General features: G+C 54.1%; 2 protein-coding genes across 7 annotated transcripts in view; one reads left to right on the forward strand and one right to left on the reverse strand.

Annotated features, from left to right (window-relative positions):
• Window positions 1-4,340: 4,340 nt before the first annotated feature.
• Window positions 4,341-13,063, reverse strand: JMJD4 (jumonji domain containing 4). The gene is made up of 6 exons (XM_060636510.3): window positions 12,659-13,063; window positions 12,392-12,557; window positions 10,246-10,371; window positions 9,769-10,036; window positions 9,233-9,379; window positions 4,341-8,811 (listed from the first exon to the last, which is right to left on the reverse strand). Exons 1-6 carry the CDS (start codon window positions 12,921-12,923, stop codon window positions 8,503-8,505), a joined length of 1,281 nt encoding a protein of 426 aa, XP_060492493.1. The 5' UTR covers window positions 12,924-13,063; the 3' UTR covers window positions 4,341-8,502.
• A 54-nt stretch (window positions 13,064-13,117) lies between these two features.
• Window positions 13,118-24,081, forward strand: part of SNAP47 (synaptosome associated protein 47) — a 51,768-nt gene continuing 40,804 nt past the window's right edge. The window contains exons 1-3 of one of the 6 annotated variants that reach the window (XM_078452186.2): window positions 13,118-13,388; window positions 21,065-21,591; window positions 23,205-23,432. In XM_078452186.2, coding sequence (XP_078308312.1) covers window positions 21,107-21,591; window positions 23,205-23,432 — 713 coding nt within the window. In that variant the 5' untranslated portion in view covers window positions 13,118-13,388; window positions 21,065-21,106. The other 5 variants (XR_013557676.2, XM_060636509.3, XM_060636504.3 and 2 more) reach the window with 5 other exon arrangements.

Consider the following 24,081-nt stretch of genomic DNA (forward strand, 5'->3'; position numbering starts at 1 on the left):
GGAAGGAAGGAGGGAGGGAAGGAAGGAAGGAAGGAAGGGAGAAAGAAAAAGAAAAAATTCAAAGCCAGGTTCAGAACCAACTCTAGCACCATCTCTGGCACCAGATAGAGAGATGGGGTCAACTACAGCACGAGCTCTTACATCAGCTCCCAAGTTTGAGCCAGCTCTGGCACTGGCTCCAGTGCTAGTTCCAGAGTGAGGGTATTCACCATCCTCTGAGCTACAGTCAGCTCCATCATCACGTCTGGCACCAACCCCAGAGATAGAGACTATGTCACCCACTCCTATGCCAGTTCCAGCAATAGCTCTAGCATGAGCTCTGGATCCAAAACTAATCTCAGAGTTAGAAACAGCACCAAGTTCTGAGCAAGAGCTAGCTCCGCCACCAAGTCTAGAACTAGTTCCAGAGCCAGAGCCCACACCAGTGGCAGATTCTGCACCAGCATAAGGGCGAGAGCCAGCTCTGGCATGAGCTATGGCATCAGAGCTGGTGCCAGGTTTAGAGGAAGAGCAGCTATAGCACCAGATCCACAGCTAGAACCAGTACAGCAACAGCTCTAGCTCCATCAGAGTTAGAAAGAGCTCAAGTACCATCACTACCACCAGCTCCAGAGCTAGAGGCAGCTCAAACACCCACTTCCAGGCCAGCTGAAGTACAGGCTCTAGCTCCATCTCTGAGAGCAGATCCACACCTGCACCAGCTCCAGAGCAAGAGTCAGCTCTCCTCCAGTGCCAACTCCATAACCAGAGCCTGGCTTGCTCTCTTCCTTCCTATTTTTTCTTTTGTCGCTTTTTCTTTTTATACTTTACAATTAAGTGTTTTGTTATAACATTTATATAAAATAAAAATTTTCTTTTAAAGTATTTTAAATTGTACAATTCACCAGTATTAAGTACATTTGCAATGCTCTGAAACCACCACCACTGTCTAGTTTCAAAACATTTCATCACCTCAAACAGAAACCCTATCCCCCCTCATGAAGTGGTCCCTCTTCATTACCCCTGGACCCTGGAAACCAATCATCTCCTTTCTGTCTCTATAGTTTTACCTGTTTTGCACATTTAAGTGGAACCAATCTGTGGTTTTGTGCGTGGCTTCTGTCACCAAGCATAGTATTTTTGAAGTCCCATCCATGCTGTGTCATGTCCCAGTATATGATCCATATTGTGGCCAAATAATATTTCAGTGTACATGTAAAGAAATGACCTTGGGGCGCCTGGGTGGCGCAGTCGGTTAAGCGTCCGACTTCAGCCAGGTCACGATCTCGCGGTCTGTGAGTTCGAGCCCCGCGTCAGGCTCTGGGCTGATGGCTCGGAGCCTGGAGCCTGTTTCTGATTCTGTGTCTCCCTCTCTCTCTGCCCCTCCCCAGTTCATGCTCTGTCTCTCTCTGTCCCAAAAATAAATAAAAAACGTTGAAAAAAAAAAATTTAAATAAAAAAAAAAAAAAGAAAAAAAGAAATGACCTTTATTCATCCCATATCCATATCCACAAATTTACTTATCTGTTGCTGATGAACATTTGGGTTGTTTCCACTTTTTGGCTATTGCAAATAGCATTACTATGAATGTTCGTGTACAGACATGTGTTTGAGTGTCTGTCTTCAACTGTGTGGGAAGAATTGCTGAGTCAAATGGCAAGTCTGTGTCTAACTTCTTCAAGAAACTGCCAGTGTTTTGCACAAAGGCTGCACCATTGTACATCTCCCACCCAGACTCCAGGGATGTATGAGGCCTCCAACCTCACCAACACTTGTTGTTCCTTGTTTTTTAAATTATAGTCACCTTTGCAGGTGTGAAATGTTATCACTGCAATGTCTGTGTTTTATCGATAAAAGACTTATCATATTTATTATTTGCAAGTATTTTCTACCATTATGTGGGTTGTTTCCTTACCTCTTGTGTCCTTTGACACACAAAATTTTTTATTTATTTTTGACAGAGAGAGTGCGAACGTGAGCTAGGGAAGGGCAAAGAGAGAGGGAGACATAGAATCTGAAGCAGGCTCCAGACTCTGAGCAGTCACCACAGAGCTTGATGCGGGGCTCAAACTCACAAACCATGAGATTGTGACCTGGGCTGAAGTTGGACGCTTAACCGACTGAGCCACCCAGGCACCACTGACACACACGTTTTAAGTTTTGATGCTGTCCGATTTGTTTTATATTTTATTGCCTGTGCTTTTGGTGTCATATTTAAGAAACCAGTGTAAATCAAACGACATGAAGGTTAGCCCCTGTGTTTTTTGTCTAACAGTTTTAGAATTTTAGCTCTTAAATTTACGTGTTGGATCTATTCTGAGTTAATCTTTATATATGGTGTGAGGTAAGGCTTCAGCTTTACTCTTTTGCATATGGATATTCACTTTCCCCAACACTACTGTTTGAAGTTTGTTTTCCTTCATTGGATGGTCTTGGTGCCTTTGTTGAAAAATCCACTGACCACACATGTATGGGTTTAATTCTTGGGTCTCAATTCTATTCCATTTACCTTGTATCTTGCAGCCTGACTGAATTTATTAGTTCTAACAGGTGTGTGTGTGTGTGTTCTTTAGGATTTTCTACATACAAGATCTTGTCATCTGTTAATGGACAGTCTTACCTCCTATTTTCCAATTTGGATGTTTTAGTTTTTTTGCCTAATTGCTCCATCCAGACCTACGGTGAAATGTTGAGTAGGGGTGGTGGGAGTGGGTGTCTTTGTTCCCGACCTTAGGGAGAAAGCGGTCAGTAAGCTGTGCATGATGGTACTTGTGGATTTTTCATACATGCCCTTATTACGTTGAGGACATTTCCCATTATTTCTCCTTTACTGAGTTCTCCTATTGTGAAAGCATGTTGGATTTTGTCAAATACTCCTTCTGCAGCAGTGGAGATGATTGTGTAAATTTTTTCTCCTCCATTCTAATATAATAGATTTTCATATATGGAACCTTTCAATCCCTGGGGTAAATCCATTGGCCATAATGTATAATCTTTTAATTTACTGCTGGATTCTGTTTGCTATGATTTATTGGGGCATTTTTGCACCTGTATCATAGAGGATATTGATCTATAGTTTTCCTGTGGGGTCTTTAGCTTTGTTTGTTATTAGGGTAATTTAGCCTTGTAGAAATCAGAAATGTTCCCTCCTCTTGGATTTGTCAGATGGGAAGAACTGGTATTAATTCTTCTTTAAATGTTTGGTAGGATTCACCAGTAGAATGTTTTGTAGTTCCTGTGCTTCTAGGAATTTTTACATTTCATCAAGATTATCCAATTTGTTGCTGTTCAATTGTTCGCAGTCTCTTTTAATAAACCCTTTTATTTCTGTAGGGTTGGCAGTGTTTTTCAAACTCTGTTTCTAATCCCCGTCTAGATTTCTCTTAGTCAACCTAGGTAAGGCTTGACAATTTTTGCATTTTTTTACCCAGAAAAAAAGTTTTGCTGATTTTCTCTACTGCTCTGTTCTTAATTACATTAATCTCTCCTCTAACATTTATTCTTTCAGTTTAGTTTGCTTTGTTTCTAGTTCATGAAGGGCATCTTCTAACTGACCACCTTCTCTAGGTTGTGGCTGACCCGGGCAGCCAGCACCACTTCCCTCCCAACATGTCAGCCCAGGCCACCACCAGACTCTGGTCTCATCACTGAATCTCTCCCATGGCTGGGCATGATGCCTGACAGTTGATAGGTCGACCTGGCCTTCTGTGGACCACCTGCTGCCTTCAGTACCTTCTGCTTTCCAGGAACCTGAGGACCAGCTGACCCTAAGGAGCACTGCCAATGAGCACAGTACAGGTCACTGCCACCTGTGCCCACAGGCACCATGAAGCACTCACTCGTGGTGAGTGAAGCACCTACTGGGTCTGATGACGGCAGTTATCTCTTCTTGTCTACATCTCCCCAGGACCCTGCCAAGAGGCCTGGCTCTGCTTGCCAGTGCTCCAGCCTTTGTCGGATAGATGGACTCTCAGATTCCACCATCAAGGCCGACGGAGAGTGAGAGTCCTGCCAAGCCCCATCTCCACCCCACCCTCCCCCAGGAGGAAAGGCCCCTTCACATACTTTGCTCTTCACCAGGTGAGGAAAGGCAGATGAGTGCCACTGAAGGGCTCTGAGACCACAGGAGATGGGGTCAGTGGGAGGGGACCATTTCAGAGGAGGTGAGAGGGTAACTGAATTTTTGCACAACAGGTAAAAAAAACAACAAAGGGCTTACTGATTTGGACAATACTGAACATAAATGTAGAAGCTACACATGAATACCATATTAAAATCCTCTTTCTACGACAGCTGGGAGTTGTGATTTCATCCTTTCATTTCCTGCGTTTAAATGAAACACTCACTCCTCATTCAATAAGAAGTCTTGCAGGGTTATCAGTTTATTTTAGGTGTGGGATGTGAGAAGGGCCAGCCACAACTCTCCAGCCACTGCGAGACACGCCCAGACACTCTTCCCTCGGAGGACATGGTCACATTAGTATTGTGACCCTGGACAGGAGCAGAGGCAACCCCTCAGAATTCCTGGCATTTAGCGGTCAGAGGTACGTTCTCAGGTATGGGAACAACCACTCAAATTTGGGAGTCTTTATACAGCCCTTGCCAGGACTGTTGCCTCTCCCAGGACAGTAGCTGTATTTCTACAATTTGGAGGAAGAGGGAAACTTCTGCTTCTCTTGCTGAGATTTCTTCTGACAAGGATTGAGAAATTAACAGTTTCCAAGGTCATACTCTGGAACTCCATCAGCCCATAGTGGGAAAAATCGTAAAAACAAAACAAAAGCCAGAAGCAAAGGAGAACACAGAACATGGAAAGGATGAGGCCAGAGAAAGGTTATTAGTAAATGTACTGAGAGCAGGCAGGACTTAGCCTCTGCAAGCCTCCCCAAGGACCTCCCATGGCCCACTCTTTACCTACACTTAACACCTCCTGGGAGGTGGTCTCTGACCTCAGAATTCCTTTTCCTGCTGGCTTCTTGTCCAGGGGAAAGGTTTGTGATGCAGAATTTAGAGCTACAGCTGGGCCTCATCCCATAAGCATCCCCACAATGCCTTGCACAATAGCTTACTCCAGAAATGCCCTAGACAGGGACACTATGGTCACTCTGGTCAAGGCCTGTGCCTTGCTTATGTGACAGGAGTGCCAACATTTCCCATGAGGAGGCTGAAAGATGTAGCCTGACAGGTGAGGGGTGTCACCAGAAATGACCATCCATGGGCACCACAGTCGCTGCCTTACCAATACCAGAATGCCTCCAATCCAGGTGGGAAACACACACTGCCCTGAGCTTACTGGAGTGCCCTCCCATATCCTTCCCCAGGACCAGAGGCTGAAGGGTTACACCACACATGCCAGAGAGCCTCCAAGGCCCTACATAACTTCCTGTGTGTCCCGTCACAGACTTCCAGTAGCATCCCAACAGACAGCCTACAGAAGCAAGAGCTAGGTGAATTAGGGGGCAATTCTGAATTATCCCCTCCTCCTCAGTGGCTGCAAGTGTCACCTACACACACAGCAGGGCTCACGTCTGCCAGGCCCAAGGAGTGTGCAGATCGTCCAACATAAGCCACCCAGGTGGCTCAGTTGGTTAAGCATCTGATTGTTTTTGGCTCAGGTCATAATCTCAAGGTTCATTAGACTGATCCCCATGTTGGGCTCTGTGCTGACAGTGTGGAGGCTGCTTGGGATTCTCTCTCCCTCTTTCACACTCTCAAAATAAATAAACTTTAAAAAAAGAACAACATGGAGCAAGCAGCTGCTCACATGTGGCATCTCTTGGTTTGGATGGTCCAGAATTGTCACATGTGGCACTTCTTGGTTTGGAAGATCCAGAATTACCACGCAAGGGACGATCACACATGCAGTGGTCATGGGTTTGCAGAGCGAGTATCTGATGGCACACCGTGGCTATGGAGGGAGCTGTAAAGAGAATGACGGTAAGTGGTGACCTGGCCTGGGACAGTCCAGGGGTCCCGAATGGGAAGTGTGCAACAAGACAGGGTCTGATAGCACCAAGTGGGTGTGCTAGGATCAAATGTTTGACAGCACAGGAGGAGCAAGTGGTAAGCACTGCAGAAGGATGTGCTGGGGTGAAAGCTGGAGAAAAAACACACAAGCATAGACTGTGGAGTTGTGCACAAGTGTGTAAAAGGCGACCAAAATGGCAAATAATGGCTGTGCAAAGAGCAAAGAAATGGCAGAGTGGGCATTCCCGTGGTGGAAGCTGATGGTATGGAACAAGGGTGCAAGGGGCAACTGTTCAGTAACCCAGTGAATGCACACTGGTTTAGTCAGCGTGCCAAAACGTGGCTGGAAAACACTCAGGGAAGCGTGCAAACATGACTGTCCAACGGCAGAGTACAGGGGGGCCCGGTGCAAAGGAGTACACAGAGGGTGGCCATACGACTGCCCACAGCAGCTGGGCAAGGTGCTCAATGTCAGGGTGGGTGGTCAGAGGCAAGGGAACACTGGGGAGTGATTGGTGGTCAGGTCCACATCCTCTTGGCCAGGCCACAGCGCCCACCCATTTGGTCCAATGCCAGGCTGGATATCACTGTTAAGGCATCTCTCAGATATGATTAACTTTTAATTCTGCACACCTCAACAAAGCAGATGACACTCCACAGTGTGGGTGGGCCTCACCCAATCAGCTCAAGGCCTTATGAGCAAGGACTGAGGTTTCCCAAAGAAGCAATTCTGCTTCCAGGCTGCCACACACACCCTCCTGAGTTTCCAGGCTTTGGACCAAAGGGCACAGTGTCAACACATCTCACTCACCATCTCTCGCTCTAGGTAGATCCTGTGGGTTCCATTTCTCTGGAGAACCCTACCACTCTGTTAAGTGGCACACAGGTGTGCAAGGTGTGAAAACTGAATGGCACAGGTGAGCATGCAGTTCAAATAGACCACAGGGTGCAACGATGAACTTTTTTTGCCTGGCAGAGGTGCTGTGCAAGGTTTGGAGGCTCAACGGGGCAGACGTGCTCTGAACCACATACTGCTTGTTTGGTGGCTTAGGATGACAAAGACAAACATGAGTGAAGGGTGGAAGAGGGTCACAGGGGCCCCGGAGACCATGGGAAGTACTTATCCATAGTTACCTAAGTAGGAGAGTCCCGAACCTGCAAAATGCTAATACAGAAAATTTCCACTGATTTCACATTAACTTTACCAGTGCCATCTCTGCCTATACACCTCCTGGCTGGTGGGGCATAGACATTTTTGATGGTACACACATACACGTAGAGTTGCTCCAGAATCAAAGTGGGACTCATAATACAAGAAAGGTAGAAAAAAACATCTTTAGGTTCATGGTCTATTGTTTTATGTGCAGAGAGAGTGTGCTTATACTAAGGGGCACTGCTAAGTACCATCAGAGAGCTGCCAAAATGGCCAGTAGAAACATCTAGTTTTGCTGGTCCTCAGCTCCATTCAATTCTTTACACACCTTTCAGCATCTGCTAGGTACAAGATTCTACAAAGTTACTGTGGGGAATACAAGATGGTTAACACAAGCTCCTGACTCTTAGGAGCTTATAATCTGCTAGAGGAGATCAGTAATAAATATAGATACATGCAATGTGGAGTTAATAAAGTGCCAGGGAAATACTGAAGGGACACTTCTGATTGGGAAGGAGAGAGGTTCACTCAGGAGGTGGCATCTCATGGAAGTTACAAAAGAGGTAGAGTCTGAGTAGATGAAAACATGTAGCCCTCGCTGGGCTCCAGGTCTACCCCTGATGGGAAAAGGCAGGGCTGTCTCAAGCAGGAGAGAAATAAAACCCAGCAGACCCACAGACCCTGAGTGGTGCCCGAGTGCTGCACCACAGTGATTCTTGGGGGCATGCGTGAGGCCAAGGACGGGGCACAGGCCCGCAGAGGGAAGGCAGGTTCTGTGTAAACAGTGGCTCTAGTGTGGGACAGAGACAGAAGCCCTGGCCTGGGGGCTGCCCTGGGCCCCAGTCCCCGCCAACAAGAAGGGGCTTGCTCCAGGGGAAGATGCACATTCACACAGTGGTCCTGCTGCAGAGGGTACCCTGCCAGACACACCAGCTGCCTCACGCTGCCGTGGACGGGAGGCCTGTGGGCTTGCAGGCTGGTCTTTGCTAAAAGGCCGGGGGCACCGAGAATCCCAGCCACCTTCTGCCCCCACCTGAGTCCCCAGCACACTCCAGGCTTATTGCTGCAGATCTTACTTACCAACACCTCCCACCCAGCACCTCACTGGATCTAGAATACTCAGCCCTGGCCAAACCTCAGGACCAGGAGCCTGGACCCTCTGCACAGGCATCAGGGCCCCGGGGAGGCCAGCGGACAGCCAGGATGCTATCACGCCCTTAAGAGCAGGAGCCATGCCTGGGACACTGGAGGTGACAAGGCTCAGTGGGAGGTGATGTGTCCCAGGCCACACAGAAGCGTGGAGATTTATTTCCGGAAGGCGCACCAGAGGAGGCCGCCTACCCTCCATGCTGGTGCCCCACAATCCTGTCACGTCATGGGGTACCTGATCCACGCAGCATGCATTAAAGAGTTGTGGTGGTGACCACGACCTCCTCTAGCTGCCTCAGAAGCTCCTCAGGCTGCGGCGAGAACGTGCTAGTGTCCACTTTCTGGAAGTCTGGGTGGGCCACCACGGACGCCAGCACCTCGGCAATCCGGCCGATGTCGAAAGCAGCCTGCTGGGGGCCCAGCATGGTGCCCTCGCCACCCTCACCCTCCACTTCATCAGGGCCCATTCCCTTTGCCAGCAGCAGAAGCCTCCTCTCAGCGATGATCTTGAGGAAGCGGTAAAATTCTTCAAAATTGATCCCAGAGCAAGCCCTCATGATGACCTGGCCAGAGAGGAGCAGCCAGTGAGCCACAGCTTGCTCGCAGCTCCAGGCAAGTATCTGCTGACTGTGGGCAGGGCCCAGACCACAAAGGATCCAGAAACTTGGCCCAGTTCTCGAGGATGGGGACAGAGATGACTGGGGGTCAGCCAGCGATGGGATGGGTCTGAGTCCTACAAGCTGGAAACCCCAGTGACCTGCCCCAGGCCCAGAGGGCCCTTCACACAGGCAGACCTAGAGGCTACCACGCCCCCAAGACCATAGCTCTAGCCCCCTCTGAGAATGTAGGCTGCCCTGGGGGCTGCCCCACACCCTCCCCACACTGCAGGCCTGGCTCTGCAGAGCCCCTCCCTAGTCCCCACTGCAGCCCTGCGGAGCCCCTCCCAGTACTTCCCACACCCCCGTCCTGTCCAGGCTGGCCTACCTGGCAATGATGGTGCCAGTCAGGCATGGTGTCCCTCCACTCACTGACCTCCTGCTGCACGGCACAGAGCTCTTGCTGCAGGAAGTGCCACATGTTGGCCAGGTTACAGCCATTGACCCAGTTGTGGTTGATGGAGATGGTGTCCTCCTGGGAGGGGTGAGGCAGAGGTGTCCCCATGAGCCCAGGGCAGGTACTGCCCCTCCCCCAGCCTGGAGGTCCCTCCAGCCCTTCCCAGCCCTGAAAGGGCTGCTCTTGTGTCCCAGAGGTGCCAGCAGGGAGAGCGGGCTGGTGGAACCCGGCCTGCACACAGGCTCTCCTAGACAGGGTGGGGTCAGCAGAGGTGAGCCTAAACCCTCTCTGTGGAGAGGCATCTGAGAACGTGCCAGGGGTGAGGACTGGTGGGCCAGCCAAGGGGCAGTCACAGGGGGAGACGGACTCTCTGGGGCGGGAGCCACACCAGGAGGACCCCAGGACGTGTCTCCCTGGCCTGTCTGGGCCACGCTGCGGGCATGTGTGATGCGGTGTGCCCACCCTACCAGATTGTGGACTTGGTGGTGCCAGCCACTGGGCACGAACACCATCTCGCCCGCCTCCTGCGTGACCTCCAGCGGGGGGCTGCAGTGCTCACGAGTGGGGTACAGACGGCGGTCAAGGAGTGCAGGGGAGGTCACATCGTAGGGCAGGCCACCATGGCAATCCCGCAGGGCTTCTTCCTGCCCTGGAGGAAAGAAGAACCACTTTTTCCTCCCACAAATGTTGACAGACCAGCTGAAGGAGCGGAAGATGTCGGCGTGAAACGGTGACCTGTGCAAAACATCCCCTTAGTGCCTCTTGGCTGGGTGCCATCTGGTTCTTTCCAGCGGGACGGCCACAGGCAGAGCCCCGGGAGGGGAGAAGTGGGTTAAGCTGGCAGCAAACAGGGGCTCTCATGGAGTGGATGGGCTTCAGGACCGCATGCAGGGAAGCGGAGGGGATGAGGTGCCAGCAGGAGGGAGGAAGCGGACAGACTGTACCAGGTGCCAGTGGGCCCCATGTAGACGAAGCGGTAGTCATCCACATCCAGAGAGTCCCAGTACTCGTTCAGCCAGTCAGATGAGAAGTACACAGGCAAGGTGAAGACGTCCTCCGCCGATGAGTCCCTGGAGGGGGTGGCAGGGGGCTGTGGCAGGAGTGGCTAACAAGATGCTAGATCCTAAGCGTTCTGGAAGGATGAGCAACCCCGAGCTGCCTTCCAGAGCCAGTGCCAACTGACCACCCAGCGCCAGTCCAGCCACCAGATGACCACAGCCCCCATGGCTCAACCACAGTCACAGCAGGTAAAACGGCTTTCGGGGCGCATCGACCACACAGGCAGGGACCTGACTGCTCCAGAACTTCCCAGCACCACTTCTAGGATTTCAGCCTCTGGCTGGGCTACGGCTCCAGATGCCTCATCTGCATCACCCTGTCTTTCCAGAGTCTGGGGACCTCTGTGCTTTCACCCCACCAGTGACCTCCAGTCTGAGTGGATGCGACACCACAGGCCCATATATGCTGAGATCCTTCTCTCCTACCTCTCAACACTCGAAATCCCCCTGGTCCAAAAACCTGATCCCACAACCAAGCTGATGGGGCCCCAGGCACAAGAGCACACCAAAGCAGCCCAAGGGAGTGGGTAGCCCCCCCAACAACATGCTGGAACAAGCTTCTGGAGCCACTCACACATCTCTCATGGTCACAGGCCACGAGGGGGGGAACCCCAGGAGCCCTAAACCACCTGTAGTTACCCAGAACACCAGCCACTCCCTCTGCGGCCATGCCTTTGTGTGCCATCAGACTCCTGCTTATCCTTCAAAACCCTGCTCCAATGTCATGTCTCTGATGGCCACCTCTGCCTGCCTGACCCAAGTGTTGCTTGGTTCTTTGTTCTATGGTTTCCAGGGTTTCCATATGTGACACTCAGCCAAAATCAGCCACCATATAATCACTGAACAAGTTTCTCGAACAAGTTCTCGTGCAATACCTAGAACGCACACCAGAAAACTCACTTATTGTTTACTGGAAGCCTGAATCCACAGTGTGGGAGCATCTGGGTCTACAAGTCCATACGTGCTGCTGGAACAGGAGTCCCTGAGGGCCAGGACCTGTGTCTGGTCTGTGAGGAACAAGCAGCACTGGGGCAGAAAGCACCCAGGGCGTGCTGCTGCCAAGTGTACTTTTGGATTAGTCTCAGGAACCTCAAGGGAGCGAATCTAGTCTCAGTTTACCTTTCTGAACCTTACTTACCACACCAGCAAAATGAGAATTCAGTCATTCACTCATCCATCCGACACTAACTTAACACCCACTCTGTGCCCTGTGCTGCTCGCTGGGGTCTGAGTACAATGGTCGATGCTTGTGAAAAACACACCCCTGAGCAGGGGAAAGGGACAAAAAACCCCAGGACGACCTCAGAGAGTGGGAACACAGCAGATGGGATGAGGCTGCCCATGCATGTCAGAGCTCCCAGGGAAAGAAACGAGTGCTAGGTGGGGAGACCACAACAGGCCTCCTTACAGACAGAGAGTTGCTGGTCAGTGATGGAGACTTGCTGGAGACTGGACACTCCCAGTCCAAGGTGGACAGGCACTGGCCTAACTTGGAAAAGCAGGGCTGTAAAGGGAAGGCCAGTCCTAGTGGCACCTGAGAGGAAGGGCGAAGGCTGAGTACTACCTGCCAGCTAGAGAGGGTGGAGTCCTTAAAGAGGGTTCTGGGCAAACGTGAAGCAGAAGAGGTGGCCGCGGGAGGCCACATTCCTCACAGTCACCCACCCTGTGATTGAAGAGGACGCCTCCAACCAGAAGAGAGCCAGGTCTATGCGCGCCGAAACACCCTGGCTGGGGGCGGGGCGCCTGGCTGGCTCAATCCACTGAGCGTCCGGAGTCTTGATTTGTGCTCAGGTGGTGGGTGATTCCAGAACCGCGAGATCCAGCCCCGGTGTTGTGGTCTGCGCTGAGCGTGCAGCCCGCTTGGGATCCTTTCTCTCCCTACCCATCCTCCCCTCCCCAGCTCTCTCTCTGCCCCTCCTACCCCCCTGAAACAAAATCCCTAACTGGGGAGAAGACGAGCTGCCCCGTGTGCAACCAGGGCTCGTTTAGGTCCAGGTAAAACAGCGCCCCTGCGCGCGCAGCGCCCCTTTACCTGCACAGGTGCCAGTCTTTGAGATAGAGGCAGCCCCGAGGAGAGAAATAGCCCCCCTGGATGTACTCTTGCCAGTAGCTGATGTAGTCTCTGAGCGGCATGTGTTCTTTGGGGTTCGAATTGTACTCCTGGACCCCGCAGTTGGCAACAGGCACGACGACATCTCCTGAAACAACAGGGTCCGGCACTGACTCCTCCGAGGCTCTCCGAAGACAACCACCCTCGGGTACGCGCTCCCACCGCCGGCTGCCGGCCCCCGGTCCTCACCGTACTTCCGAAGCAGGTGCTCGAAGTTGGGCTTCCCGCTGGACGTCACCCAGTGCCTGCGGCTGCCCCAGCCGGCGGTGAAGGAGCTGGAGAAGACGCACGGCATGTTGGGAAGCAGGTAGCCCTTGAAGAAGTCGGCGTAGGAAAACGAGTCCGGATTCTCGATGAAGTCCACGCAGCCTGGCGGCGGGCAGGCGCCGCCTGGGGGCCGCCCCTTCAGGCCTCGGAAATGATTTTCGGCGTATACGCGCGTCTCTCTGTCCATCCCGGCACAGGCTGGGCGTCCGCGCGGGGCGGGCGGCGCAAAGGCCGCCGCTGCCCGGTGAGGGGCGTACGCCCAGACTCTCGCCTCCCGTTGTCCGGCCCGAAGACTGAGAGTGATCGGAAGTACTTGCTGAAACTACTTCCGGAGCAGACGTTAGGGGCACCGGCTGCTCACGGCCTCCGTGCCGGCCGGAGCGAAAACCGCGACGCACAGGCTCTCAGAGCCCAAGGTCGGCCCGGCGCCGTGGAGCGGAATTAAAAGCATGCGGGCAGAGTTCCTGCCCGAGTACGAAACAGGGAGCGCCGGGCACTGGACGCATGCGCATAGCAGCCTGCGGGCCTCATTCTGCGCAGGCGCGGGGGTGTTCCTTAGCACCTCTGAAGCATCTGGTCCCTCCCGCGTCTGAGATTGTCAAGCCGCGCCAGACCCGAGTCTCGCGGTCTGAGCGCCTCCCGGCTGACACAGGTAAGCGGCGCCCGCACTGTGCGGCTGGGCCTGTGCCGGAGCCCACCCACACCTCCCGCGGCACAGTCCCGCCTTCCACTACTGTCGCGGTAAGAACCCCTCCTCTTCCCAGCGCGCCACTGACCAGGGGAGATGGTGGGGCGTGCACTGGGCTGACGAAGGGGCATGGGGGTCAGAGGTGGGGCCCTGGGGAACGCTGGGGGCCTAGGGAGTGATGGGGACCAGGAGGGGACGCTGGGCACCTGGAGGGGATGCTGGGGGTCCGAGGGTGATAGGGACCTGGAGGGGATGCTGGGAACCTGGAGGGGATGTTGGGGGGCCTGGAAGGGATTCTGGGGGACCTGGAAGGGATGCTGGGGGCCCAGAGGGTGAGGATCTGGAGGGGATGCTGGGAGCCCAGGGGGTTGATGGGCCCTGGATGGGATGCTGGGTACCTGGAAGGGATGCTGGGGGACCGGGAAGGCATGCTGGGTACCTAGAAGGGATGCAGGAGCCCAGGGAGTGATGGAGACCAGGAGGGGACGTTGGGGGCCCCGGGGGGATAATAGGGGCCTGAAGGGGATGCTGGGAACCTGGAGGGGGTGATGGGGACCTGGACAGGATTCTGGGGGCCCAGGGTGTAATGACCTGGAGGAGATGCAGGGCCTAGGGAGTGATGGGGACGTGTAGGGGATGCTGGGGGCCCAGGAAGTAATGGCCTGGCGAGGATGCGGGGCCCAGGGGTGATGGGGGCCTGGAGGGGATGCTGGGGCTCAGGGGGTGATGGGAACCTGGATAGGTTGTTGGGGGCCCAGGAGATAATGGCCTGGAGGGGATGTGGGGCCCAGGGGGTGATGGCCTGGAGGGGATGCTGGGGACCCAGGGGGGTAATGGCCTGGAGGAGATGCTGGGGGCTCAGGGGGTGATGGGGACCTGGATAGGTTGCTGGGGGCCCAGGAGGTAATGGCCTGGTGAGGATGCAGGGTCCAAGGGTGATGGGGGCCTGGAGGGGATGCTGGGGCTCAGGGGGTGATGGGGACCTGGATAGGTTGTTGGGGGCCCAGGAGGTAATGGCCTGGAGGGGATGTAGGGCCCAGGGGGTGATGGGGACCTGGGTGGGATGCTGGGGCCCAGGGGTGATGGGGGACTGGAGGGGATGCTGGGGCTCAGGGGGTAATGGGGACCTGGATAGAATGCTGGGGCCCAGGAGGCTAATGGCCTGGAGGGAACGTGGGGCCCAGGGGGTGATGGGGACCTGGGTGGGATGCTGGGGACCCAGACGGTGAGGACCTGGACGGGATGCTGGAGGCCCAAGGGGTGATGGAGGCCTGGATGGGATGCTGGGGGCCCAGGGGGTGATGGGGGCCTGGACGGGATGCTGCGGCCCAGGGGGTGATGGTGACCTGGATGGGATGCTGGGGGCCCAGAGAGTGAGGACCTAGATGGGATGCTGGAGGCCCAAGGGGTGATGGAGGCCTGGATGGGATACTGGGAGCCCAGGGGTTGATCAGGCCCAGGGGGTGATGGAGGCCTGGATGGGATGCTAGGAGCCCAGGGGGTGATCAGGCCCAGGGGGTGATGGAGGCCTGGATGGGATGCTGGGGGCCCAGGGGGTAATGGCCTGGAGGGGATGCTGGGAGCCCAGGGGGTGATGGAGTCCTGGATGGGATGCTGGGGGCCTAGGGAGTAATGACCTGGAGGGGATACCGGAGGCCCGGGGGGTGATGGGGGCCTGGACAGGATGCTGGGGGCCAGGAGGGAATCCTGGGACCCATTGGGATGGTGAGGGCCGGGAGGGCATGATGGGGGAATAAGGTGCCTGAAATGGAAGTGTGGGGGATCAAGAGTGAGGATTTGAGGCTGCACACACCAGTAGGTCTGAGATGGAGGAACCTCTGAGTGGGGACGTGGGAAAGGGTGACAAGTTAGGGCCTTAGCATATTGGAGAAAGAAATGTTCTGTGAACACAAACCTACCCACATCAACATGGAAAGAAAGATTGTAGGTTTGTTACTATGTGAAGTTGGCAGATTACATGTACATAGAGAGTCTGCAAGAGAGTATAGAGTTGGGCAGAATGTGTGTCACACACGGTAAAAGCAGAAGAAAGGACAATTAGAGCTCTCATCTCCTTGAGGGAAAAGCAGATGCACTTCCTTGGTCTTTTGAACCTGGTGAGAAGTTTCTGATTCTGTTCTGCAGGTGTGTGTTTACAGCTCTGAGTTGGCAGCTGGTGACTGCCTTGTAAAATCTGGACGCTGGGTTTGTCTCATTCCTGCAGGAAGGAGACACTCTGTGTAAGGAGGAGGGACAGGTGCCTCTCTTTTATTAAATAAGGAAGATGCCACCCTGCTTACCTTTACAGGTGGGATACGGAGCTTCTGGGGATGTTGGGACTCTGAGCTTTGGAGGAGGGCTTGAGGGGGATTCTTCCCAAGTGACATGAAGCTTACCCAGAAGGAGAATAGGGAGGACCAGAAGTGGGGAAAGGAAGAGGAGGGGGGGCAGGAGGAGAATGAGCTGGGGTGAGTCTGAGTTCCGGGTAGAAGTGGGATCCACGGTGGGAGCTGAGAACACCGAGGAGGTGGGGCAGGTGGTAGACAGTGTTTGTGGTGAGTAGAGCAGTGTGAAGAGCTGTGTGCTTCTGTGTGTGCGGTGCCGGCTTCCCACTCGGCTTCATTGTGCCCTGAGGTCAGCATGTGGCCATCAGCAAGGACACCTGGGGCCGTTCATGTGGGGGGAAAGAATCACCCATGGGGCGCCTGGGCAGCTCAGTCGGTTGAGCATCTGAGTATTGCTTTCAGCTCACGTCATGATCTCAGAGTTTGTAGGCTTGAGCCTGGTGTTGGGCTCTGTGCTGACAGTGTGGAGCCTGCTTGGAATTCTCTCCCTCTCTCTCTGCCCCCCTGCCCTGGTTGTGTGCATTCTCTCTCTCAAAATAAGAAAAAAAAAAAATCACTCTGATCTCATCCAGATAAGACTTAAAAAACTTTTTGATATAGAGCTATCCTTGCAGGTATGCATTTGTTCTTTAATTCTTTCTTCCTCTCCTTGTATGCACACGCACACGCACACGCACACACACACACACACACACATACACCCACGGTCTGTTTCATATGTATGAAAAGTTACATGTGTAAGCTTATGCTGTCATTACCCTTTTGCAAAAATTTGACTGTGTACTGTCAAAATCTTGCCATCTGTTGGCTCCGTGGTCCTTAATTACTGGATTTCACTTGTGGCTGCAGACTTGGGAGGCAGTTGGGGAAAGTGTGGGAAACAGAGTGTTTGTGATTGTTTGAAGATTTAGGAAATACGGCTTTAAGTTTGCGGCTTGGGAGAAATAAGACATTCAGATTGGTATCACCTGGGAAGAACCCCAGGATTCCAGTGTCTGAAGCTGTGAGGTTGCAACTAAGTTCCTAAGAAAGAGGAGGCTTTGGGCTAGCAGGTCCACACACTCCCCAGGTCTGATTGCACAACTGAGCCTGTAAGGGTAGGATTTTTGTGCTATTACCTGTAGTCCATGTGGTGGCCCTCTGGTGTGGTCAGTGTTGCCACCGCTGCACCAATGGGGCTGTGGCAGCAGGCGTGAGAGCAGGGCTGGGGCCAAAACATGGGCTGTGCCCCTCAAAGGCCCCCAGATGGCAGGCCTGGCATCACTGGGGAACTGTGGGAAGAGCACATTCCTGGGCCTGGGGCAGGGCACTGCTCCCAGCCTGAACGCAGCCCAGTGATGTACTGTGCACAGCCAGAGAAGAGGGCTGCAGGGGGAGTTTAAAAGTTAGCACTTGGTGGGAAATGCCGTGGGAATGAGGACAAATCCTCATTCTCTGCCTTCAGCGTTAGAGGGATGGTACACGCCCTGTGAATAGACCACGTTGTTGCAGCGGGACACCCCCAAACAGCACATGTGAACCTCTGGGTTGAAAGCACGAGCCTCTAAGGAGCAGGAGGTAAAGGTAATGGAAAAGGCGGCTGCCGGCGCCCAGAGACACTGCTCCCACTGTTCTGACTCCAGACCTGCTTGTGCCCAAGAGTCCTTGGAACTTGTGTAAAATGTCGCTGGTCCTGTTACTTTGGAAACTAACTAAAAATAGGGTGTTTACTTGATACTGAGTGTCAGTCCAGGGCACAGGTCTGATGTAAGCCCTGGGAGTTATCCATGCACAATAGCGTGTCTCATAAAGTGCCGAGCGTCGCACGCTGCACCCACATGCCCACTCATCTCTCCCCACGAGCATCCCCAGTTCTGCTGCTTTCCCAGGTCAGCACAGGTCCCCGTGGGTTCCAGACGCAATAAGGACTCCAGGAGCTTAGCACAGATCAGAGACCCAGGTCAGGACCTGGAAGGAAGAAAGTCATCCATGGTGGATGCGGTCAATGTTGCCACATGAGGTGATTTGTAGTTCGCTCAGCAGGCATTTACCAGGGGCCGAGGTGTGCCAGCATTGTGCCCAAGGCACCCTCCTTGTGATGTTTGCCTTCTGTGGTGGGTAGACTGAGCCTGTCAGCATTAAGGATCATTCACAAGCTCCTCAGAGCTGTGGGCAGTGCTCTGGTCGGAGCTGTGGGCAGTGCTCTGATTGGAGCTATGGGCAGTGCTATGGTCGGTGCTGTGGTCAGGGTGGGCCCACTATGGCCCACTGGCCAAGCTTGGCAGCCACCTATTTTGTCCACGAGGACAGCCATGCCACTCTGTTGCTGTGGTGTCTTGGCTGCTTCCATCGGCAGAGCGGGGTGCTTGTGACAGTGACCAGTGCCCACGGAGTCCAGGGTATTTACTGTCTGGCCTTTGGTCAGAAGGCAAGGAGGCTGGTGTTGCTGCATAGGGTTGGGATCAAGGGCAGGAGAGGGAGGCCTGGCCTCTCAAGGGCACTGCTTCACACAGACTAGTGAGGGCCAGTGTGGGAGTGCTGTTCTCACTTGGGTCCTCCACATCTTCCCTGTCCACTCCGTCTGCCGGGGAAGAACCACGGGAACGTGAGGAAGGAGGGGTGCCGGCTGCGGGTTTCTCCTTTTGCTTCGTCCTTGGAATCGTCCTCAGAATCATCCACCCTGAGTGCTGCTCCCAGTAGGCAGTGAGGTTTCTCCTCCTCTGGACTGTTCTTTCCTCTTCCCTTGCTCTTCCCTGAGTGAATTCTAGCATATCTGAGAGGTGTAGTTGTCCTGGGGTCTTCAGTTATTTTACTGGCAAATGAACGGGCCCAGCAGGAGCCATAAAGTTGGTAGAGCGAGCTCCTGACGATGCAGTACCGGCCTCAGTCACTGTTTACAGAAGGCGTGCGTGGGCTCACGCGGTGCTCGTGGAGTGACTCCTGGGCCAGCAGCTGTGGTCGGGATTTACAGTGGGGCTCATGCAGTGCTCGTGGGGTGTCTCCTGGGCCGGCAGCTATGGTCAGGGATTTCCAGCGGGGCTCACACAGTGTCTATGTATGGACAGGGAGCCCACTCCCTGTGGGCTGCACACTGTGGGGACTAGGGGCCGATTTGGGGGGGCTCCTGGCTGCTGGAGGACTAGGGTCAGGCTGGTCCCAGGTGCTGACCAGTACAGTGACAGGCTCCATGGCAGGGCTGAGGTGCCTGGCCTCCAACCTTAGTCTTGGGCTCAAAATCCCAAAATTATGTTAGTCATCCCTGGTTCTGAGAGTAGAGGCTTGTCTGCCATCCATGTTCCAGATGACAGCAGGGGCCTCGTGGAGGAAGGGCACTAGCAGGTCACCTGCAGAGGATATCACAGGTGTGTGCACCTGACTTTCCTGTCCTGCCAGAGCTCCAGGCTACCACCAGCGCTCTGTAGTCTGTTTTGTGTTTGGGTCAGTGTCAGGGGAGTGCCCTCTTGGTGGGGACAGAAGTCTGGTGAAGAGATGCTTGTTTTCCAGTTCCCACTGTCCGGCTGTGTCTGCTGCAGATGGTGACCTTGCTCACCATCCCAGCATGGCTGCAGGGCTGCTGGGAACGCTCACAGGTCATGCCCCTCGGGAGCATGACTCAGTTGTCTGTGCAGACAGTTGGGACCGTGGATGCCTGGGTCCCTCGTACTATGAGGTTGGCGTTTGTCAGGTGCACCTGTAGTGCTGAGGCTCCCCTGGTCTGGCACTCACCATGTGGCCAAGGAGATGGGCCTCCCAGGGGGCTGTGAGCAGGCTTCCAAGGGGACAGTGTCCTGTAATCCTGGCCAGGAGGCAGCAGATGGTGTCTCAATCAGGAGGGACAACCCTGCACCACTATGAGAAGAAGCGCCTGGGACAAAAGCTGGCATGAGATGCAGAGAATTACGTCCTGGAAGTTCCTGCCCCTGGTTTCTGTACCATCTCAGCTTCGATGGACTTTCCTGAGTCCCCTATCCGACACACTGGTTAACTAGGCCAGGACCACATCTGCCATCTGTGTCTGACGGTGTTCAATGAAGGCTGCTACCCACAGAACTGTGAGCAGCGGGGTGAGCTGGACAGACACATTCAGCCCCAGAGTGTTCCCTAAGTTGGGTTAGGAGCACAATGCTGTCCTTGCCCCAAGAGCTGGCCGTCACAGGAACCGGTGGCTGTCCTGCCGTGCCATCCTCCGATAAGACTTCCTTCCCATATGTCACCACACCTTCACCCATGAGCTGTGGAGTTTAGTCTGCGTTAGCTCAGTTTGTATTTGGTGGAGCATTGCCAACTCTCCGCTCACTGTGTTTCTCTGTAAGTGGGCAGCTCCGTGCAGTACACGTGGCTTTGTTGTCTTGTCCAGCCGTTCTGCTCTAGTCCAGGTCTTTAAGGTACAACTCAGTGAAGATGTTCACAGGGGTCCAGTGGACTGAGCTCCACGGGCCCAGGCCGAAGCCAGTGTTGTTTCCTCAGGGCCTGTGGCCTGTGGCCGGGATGCAGGGACTCCCTGTGTGTTGTTAAGAGATGACATTAGTTATTTGTTCTCCTTATTTCACAGGGAAGGCCATGTTGTGACTGCGAGGGGTGAAGACAGAGGGTAGCAGTAGAAGCCCATGGTACGGGGGACCCTTGCCCAGAAGTGAGCTGGACGAGGCATTCCCAAGCCCAACTCTGGCCAAGTCAGCATCACGTGCTTGTGGCCTGAGCTTGCATAAGGTCCTCTTCCTGTCCCGGCTTCAGTGCCTTATCTGTTCAGTGAGGGGCGGACTGTGTGTCCTTCAGGGGTTGTTCACATCTGCTGTTTGTGACTTTCTGCCCTTCGTTAGCAAATGCAAACTGTAGGTGTGAACAGTGCGCCCCTGCTGCTTGTAACTGTATGAAACTGTACGTGTACGTTTGTATGCATAGCCTGTCGATTATGTGGAGCTTCGTGAAGTTAGCGGGCCTTACAAGAAGGGAAAAGTTTTTCTGTGGGATTTTTTCTTTTATGGTATTAAGTCAGTTTCTGCACATTTCCAATGGAGAATGTTAGTACAGGAACTTGTCAGGAATGGGGGGGGGGGGGTCATCACAGCCAAAACAGTGTATGCATGAGGGATCCTGGGGTGGCCGTTTCCAGGGGTTTCTGCCCTTCAGTCAGGTCCAGCCATGGACCCTGCTTCTGGTGGGGCGGGCCTGCATCTTGCTCACTCCGGGTGGAGGAAGACGGCTCTGCTCAGAGCCTGGCCGCCCCCTCTCCACCCCTGCCGTAGTGTCTCTGGTCCAGGTGTGATGATGTGCTGTAGCCTGCCCCACCCACTGATTTATCCCTCTCCTGCACAGGCAGAGTGGCCGAGGCCGTGGAGCAGACCCACCAGGAGCCAGATGAGCGGAGAGGTCTGCGTGCACACCTGGCCGTGCTCCTACTACTTAGAGCTGGACAAGCGATGGGTCCCTGGAAAGCTTTCCTTAACCTCCTGCTCCCTGAAGTTTGCGGCTGATGAGGCCCAGGAGACGCTGGTGAGTTTCCCGCTGTCTGGCATCACTGCGATCAAGAAGGAGGCTTCTCACTTCGTCTTCAGCTCCATCACTGTCCTGGAGAAGGACAACCGCAAGCACTGGTTCGGCTCCCTGCAGCCCAGTCGCAATGCCGCATTCAGTGTCATCGAGCATTTCTGGAGAGAGCTGCTGCTCTCCCAGCCGGAAGCACCGCTTCCTGCGACCAAGGGGAAGGAGCTGACTGGCCTCATGGCCTGTTCCCAGAAGCGCCTGGAGGACACGGCCAGAGTCCTCCACCATCAGGGCGAGCAGCTGGACAGCATCACCAGGGGCCTGAACAAGATGGAATCCGACCTGGACGTGGCTGACAGGTACACACAGCCACGTAGCCCTGCCCTGTGTGTCTTCCCCACCATTCCCTGTGCGGTACATATGGGTCACCCCGCCAGGTGGGCTACAGTGGCACATTTGTGGGGGGAGGGCTCTGTTTCCAGTGTCTCAGGAAGACCACCTTATTCAGGCGCCTGTGAGGGAACAGGCCATGCGGCCGGGTGACTCGTGGAGGTCACATGCGGTCCACCGGCACATCTGTTGTGCACAGCCACGTAGCAGCAAGCCTGGGGCCACACTGAGGCGCTCCAGCTGCTCCCAAGCCTTCCATCGCAGGACCCCCCTCTGTTTCACATCAAGGACCCCACGTGGGTCATATGTGCCAATATTAATCTGTTTTTTATGAACTAAGATTCAAAAAATCACTTGTTTGTTCAAAAAGTGCAGTTATAAACCCACGACCTGGTAACATAAACAGCTCTGTGAATGAAAAATAGTTTTTGTAAAGCAGACACGCTTAGTGAGAGGGTAGCCTTGTTTGGGGTTTTGCTCCTCTCTTTCCCGCACAGTCCTGCCGCCCGCCTGCTTCTGCAGTCGCCTGCAGGTCATACTGTGTCCCGGGGCCTCTGGGTGCCCCTCACACGTCCGTGAGCACAGAGCTGAGTGCTGCCAGGTGCTGCTGTGAACACACTGGCTCCAGAAGGTCTCAGAGACGATGCTCTGCACTGTGCTGATTCTAAGATGAGTGCAGGACGAAGGAGATTTTAGCGTCTGCTGGGAACAGCCTCTCCCTGTGTCCCTGATGGCTGTCGGGGAACTCATGACCAGATGGCCTAGTGCTGGGCCCTGAGTCCAGGCCTGCGTGGCTGCTGCTGGTAGGGACCCTTGACTTGAGTGACCCCACTCTGCAGGCACCACCTGTTGCTGTCCTGGGACACTCCTGACTGCCTGCATGGTGTGGGAGGCGTGTGCTCGAGCTGCAGGGAACAGAGCCCCAAATCTTACCTTCAGAGGAGTGCTTGTGGGGGCACCTAGGGGGCTCAGTGTGTTAAGCAACCAGCTCTTGGTTTTGGCTCAGGTCATGATCTCGTGGTTTGTGAGTTCTAGCCCCATGTCGGGCTCTGTGCTGACAGCACGGAGCCTGCTTAGGATTCTCTCCCTCCCTCTCTCTCTGCCCATCCCCAGCTCATGCTCTGTCTCTATTTCTCAAAATAAGTAAACTGGAAAAAAAAAAAAAACAACCAAGTTGCAAGTAGATGTGTACAGCAGAATACCGTTTATTAGTAGTGGAGGACAAAGTACAGAGAGCACCCGAGCAGGGCGGGGGGAGGGCACACTGGGCCCCTGGGAAGGGCAAAGCAACCGCCTGGTGCTCCTGGCCACAGTCCTTGATGCACATCCATCGGTGCTGTTGTGGGGAGTCCCCAGGGAGCTCTCTGGTTGGTCCATGAGGTTTGGTTCCCCCTCAGTTCTAAAGTGTGTTCCTTTCAGATTCCTGTTGTCTAGTTGTCTGGCCTCTGATCTCATTCTGTGTCTTATCTTTTTGTTTTACTTTCTGTTTCTTGAAGTGTGTCTTCCTCCTACCCTTCCATCTCTGTGATGTTTTTAATTTCTCCGAGTTATTTATTAATCTCCAAACGTTCCTTCTGAATAGCAGCCTGTTGCTTCATGGGCACGCTGACCTCTGTGTCTTGGGGTTTTCTGGAGAGCCATGTGCGGAAAGGACTTGGGTGTGTGTTCCAGCTCAGGAGAGGAGTTTGCTCCCCTCCCCTGCTCCCAGCTCACCTCCCGCCCTTCAGCTGAACCACATGCAAGCTGGCCAGGCTCCCTGTCGCCAGCTCCCTCCTGACACACGGCTTAGACCTCCTGCTTGTGGGGTGAGGTAAGGCCCAGCTTCACAAACACGCCTGTTGTCGAGGTCCCTGGTACCCTCTGTCTCCATGTGTAGGTTCTTCGCCACAGACTGGGTCGTGTCCCAGCTTTGCCACCACTGCCTTTTCCCTTACTTTCCTGGATTCACAAAGTATGTCTGGTTTCTAGGTTCCAAAATGTGGTTGCTGCCGTGTCTTCTCGTTGTCCTTGGGGAAAATATGTGTATTCGATTTGTCATCTCTGGTAGTGTGATTTATAATAAATATGGACTCGGCCCTTGTAACTGTTCCTGGCTCAGAGCTCCTAAAGCCCTTGGGTTTCCCAACTGAAGACGGCAATGAAGGTATCACGGTGTTCATAACAAGTCCAAGTTCATGTTGTTGCGGTGACTTTGGAAAGCCCCTAGGGATGGCGGCTGGTGGCCTGTGGACCCCACCGTGGGACCAGAGAGTTGGAGGCTTCAGTCCTGCCCCTGACCTCTGGGGAGGGGAGATGGAATCGATTACCAGTGGGCAATGGATTAATCGATCATGTCTATACAATGAAGCCCCAGTGAAAACTCAGAGGGACGGTCTTGGGGTTGGGGGGGGGCTTCCAGGCTGGGGAGCACATGGAGACGTGGGTAGAGTGACGTGCCTAGAGAGGCATGGAAGCTTCCC

This window comes from Panthera onca, chromosome A1 (assembly GCF_046562875.1).
Source record: "Panthera onca isolate mPanOnc1 chromosome A1, mPanOnc1 haplotype 2, whole genome shotgun sequence".
NCBI lineage: Eukaryota > Metazoa > Chordata > Mammalia > Carnivora > Felidae > Panthera > Panthera onca.

Excerpts from the sequence above, each read along its gene's own strand:
- JMJD4 (XM_060636510.3), bottom strand. The coding sequence starts at position 12,923 with ATGGACAGAGAGACGCGCGTATACGCCGAAAATCATTTCCGAGGCCTG. Across the intron at positions 9,380-9,768 it reads ACCACCAAGTCCACAATCTG|GAGGACACCATCTCCATCAA; the intron begins GTAGGGTGGGCA and ends CACCCCTCCCAG. Across the intron at positions 8,812-9,232 it reads ACTGGCACCATCATTGCCAG|GTCATCATGAGGGCTTGCTC; the intron begins GTAGGCCAGCCT and ends CTCTCTGGCCAG.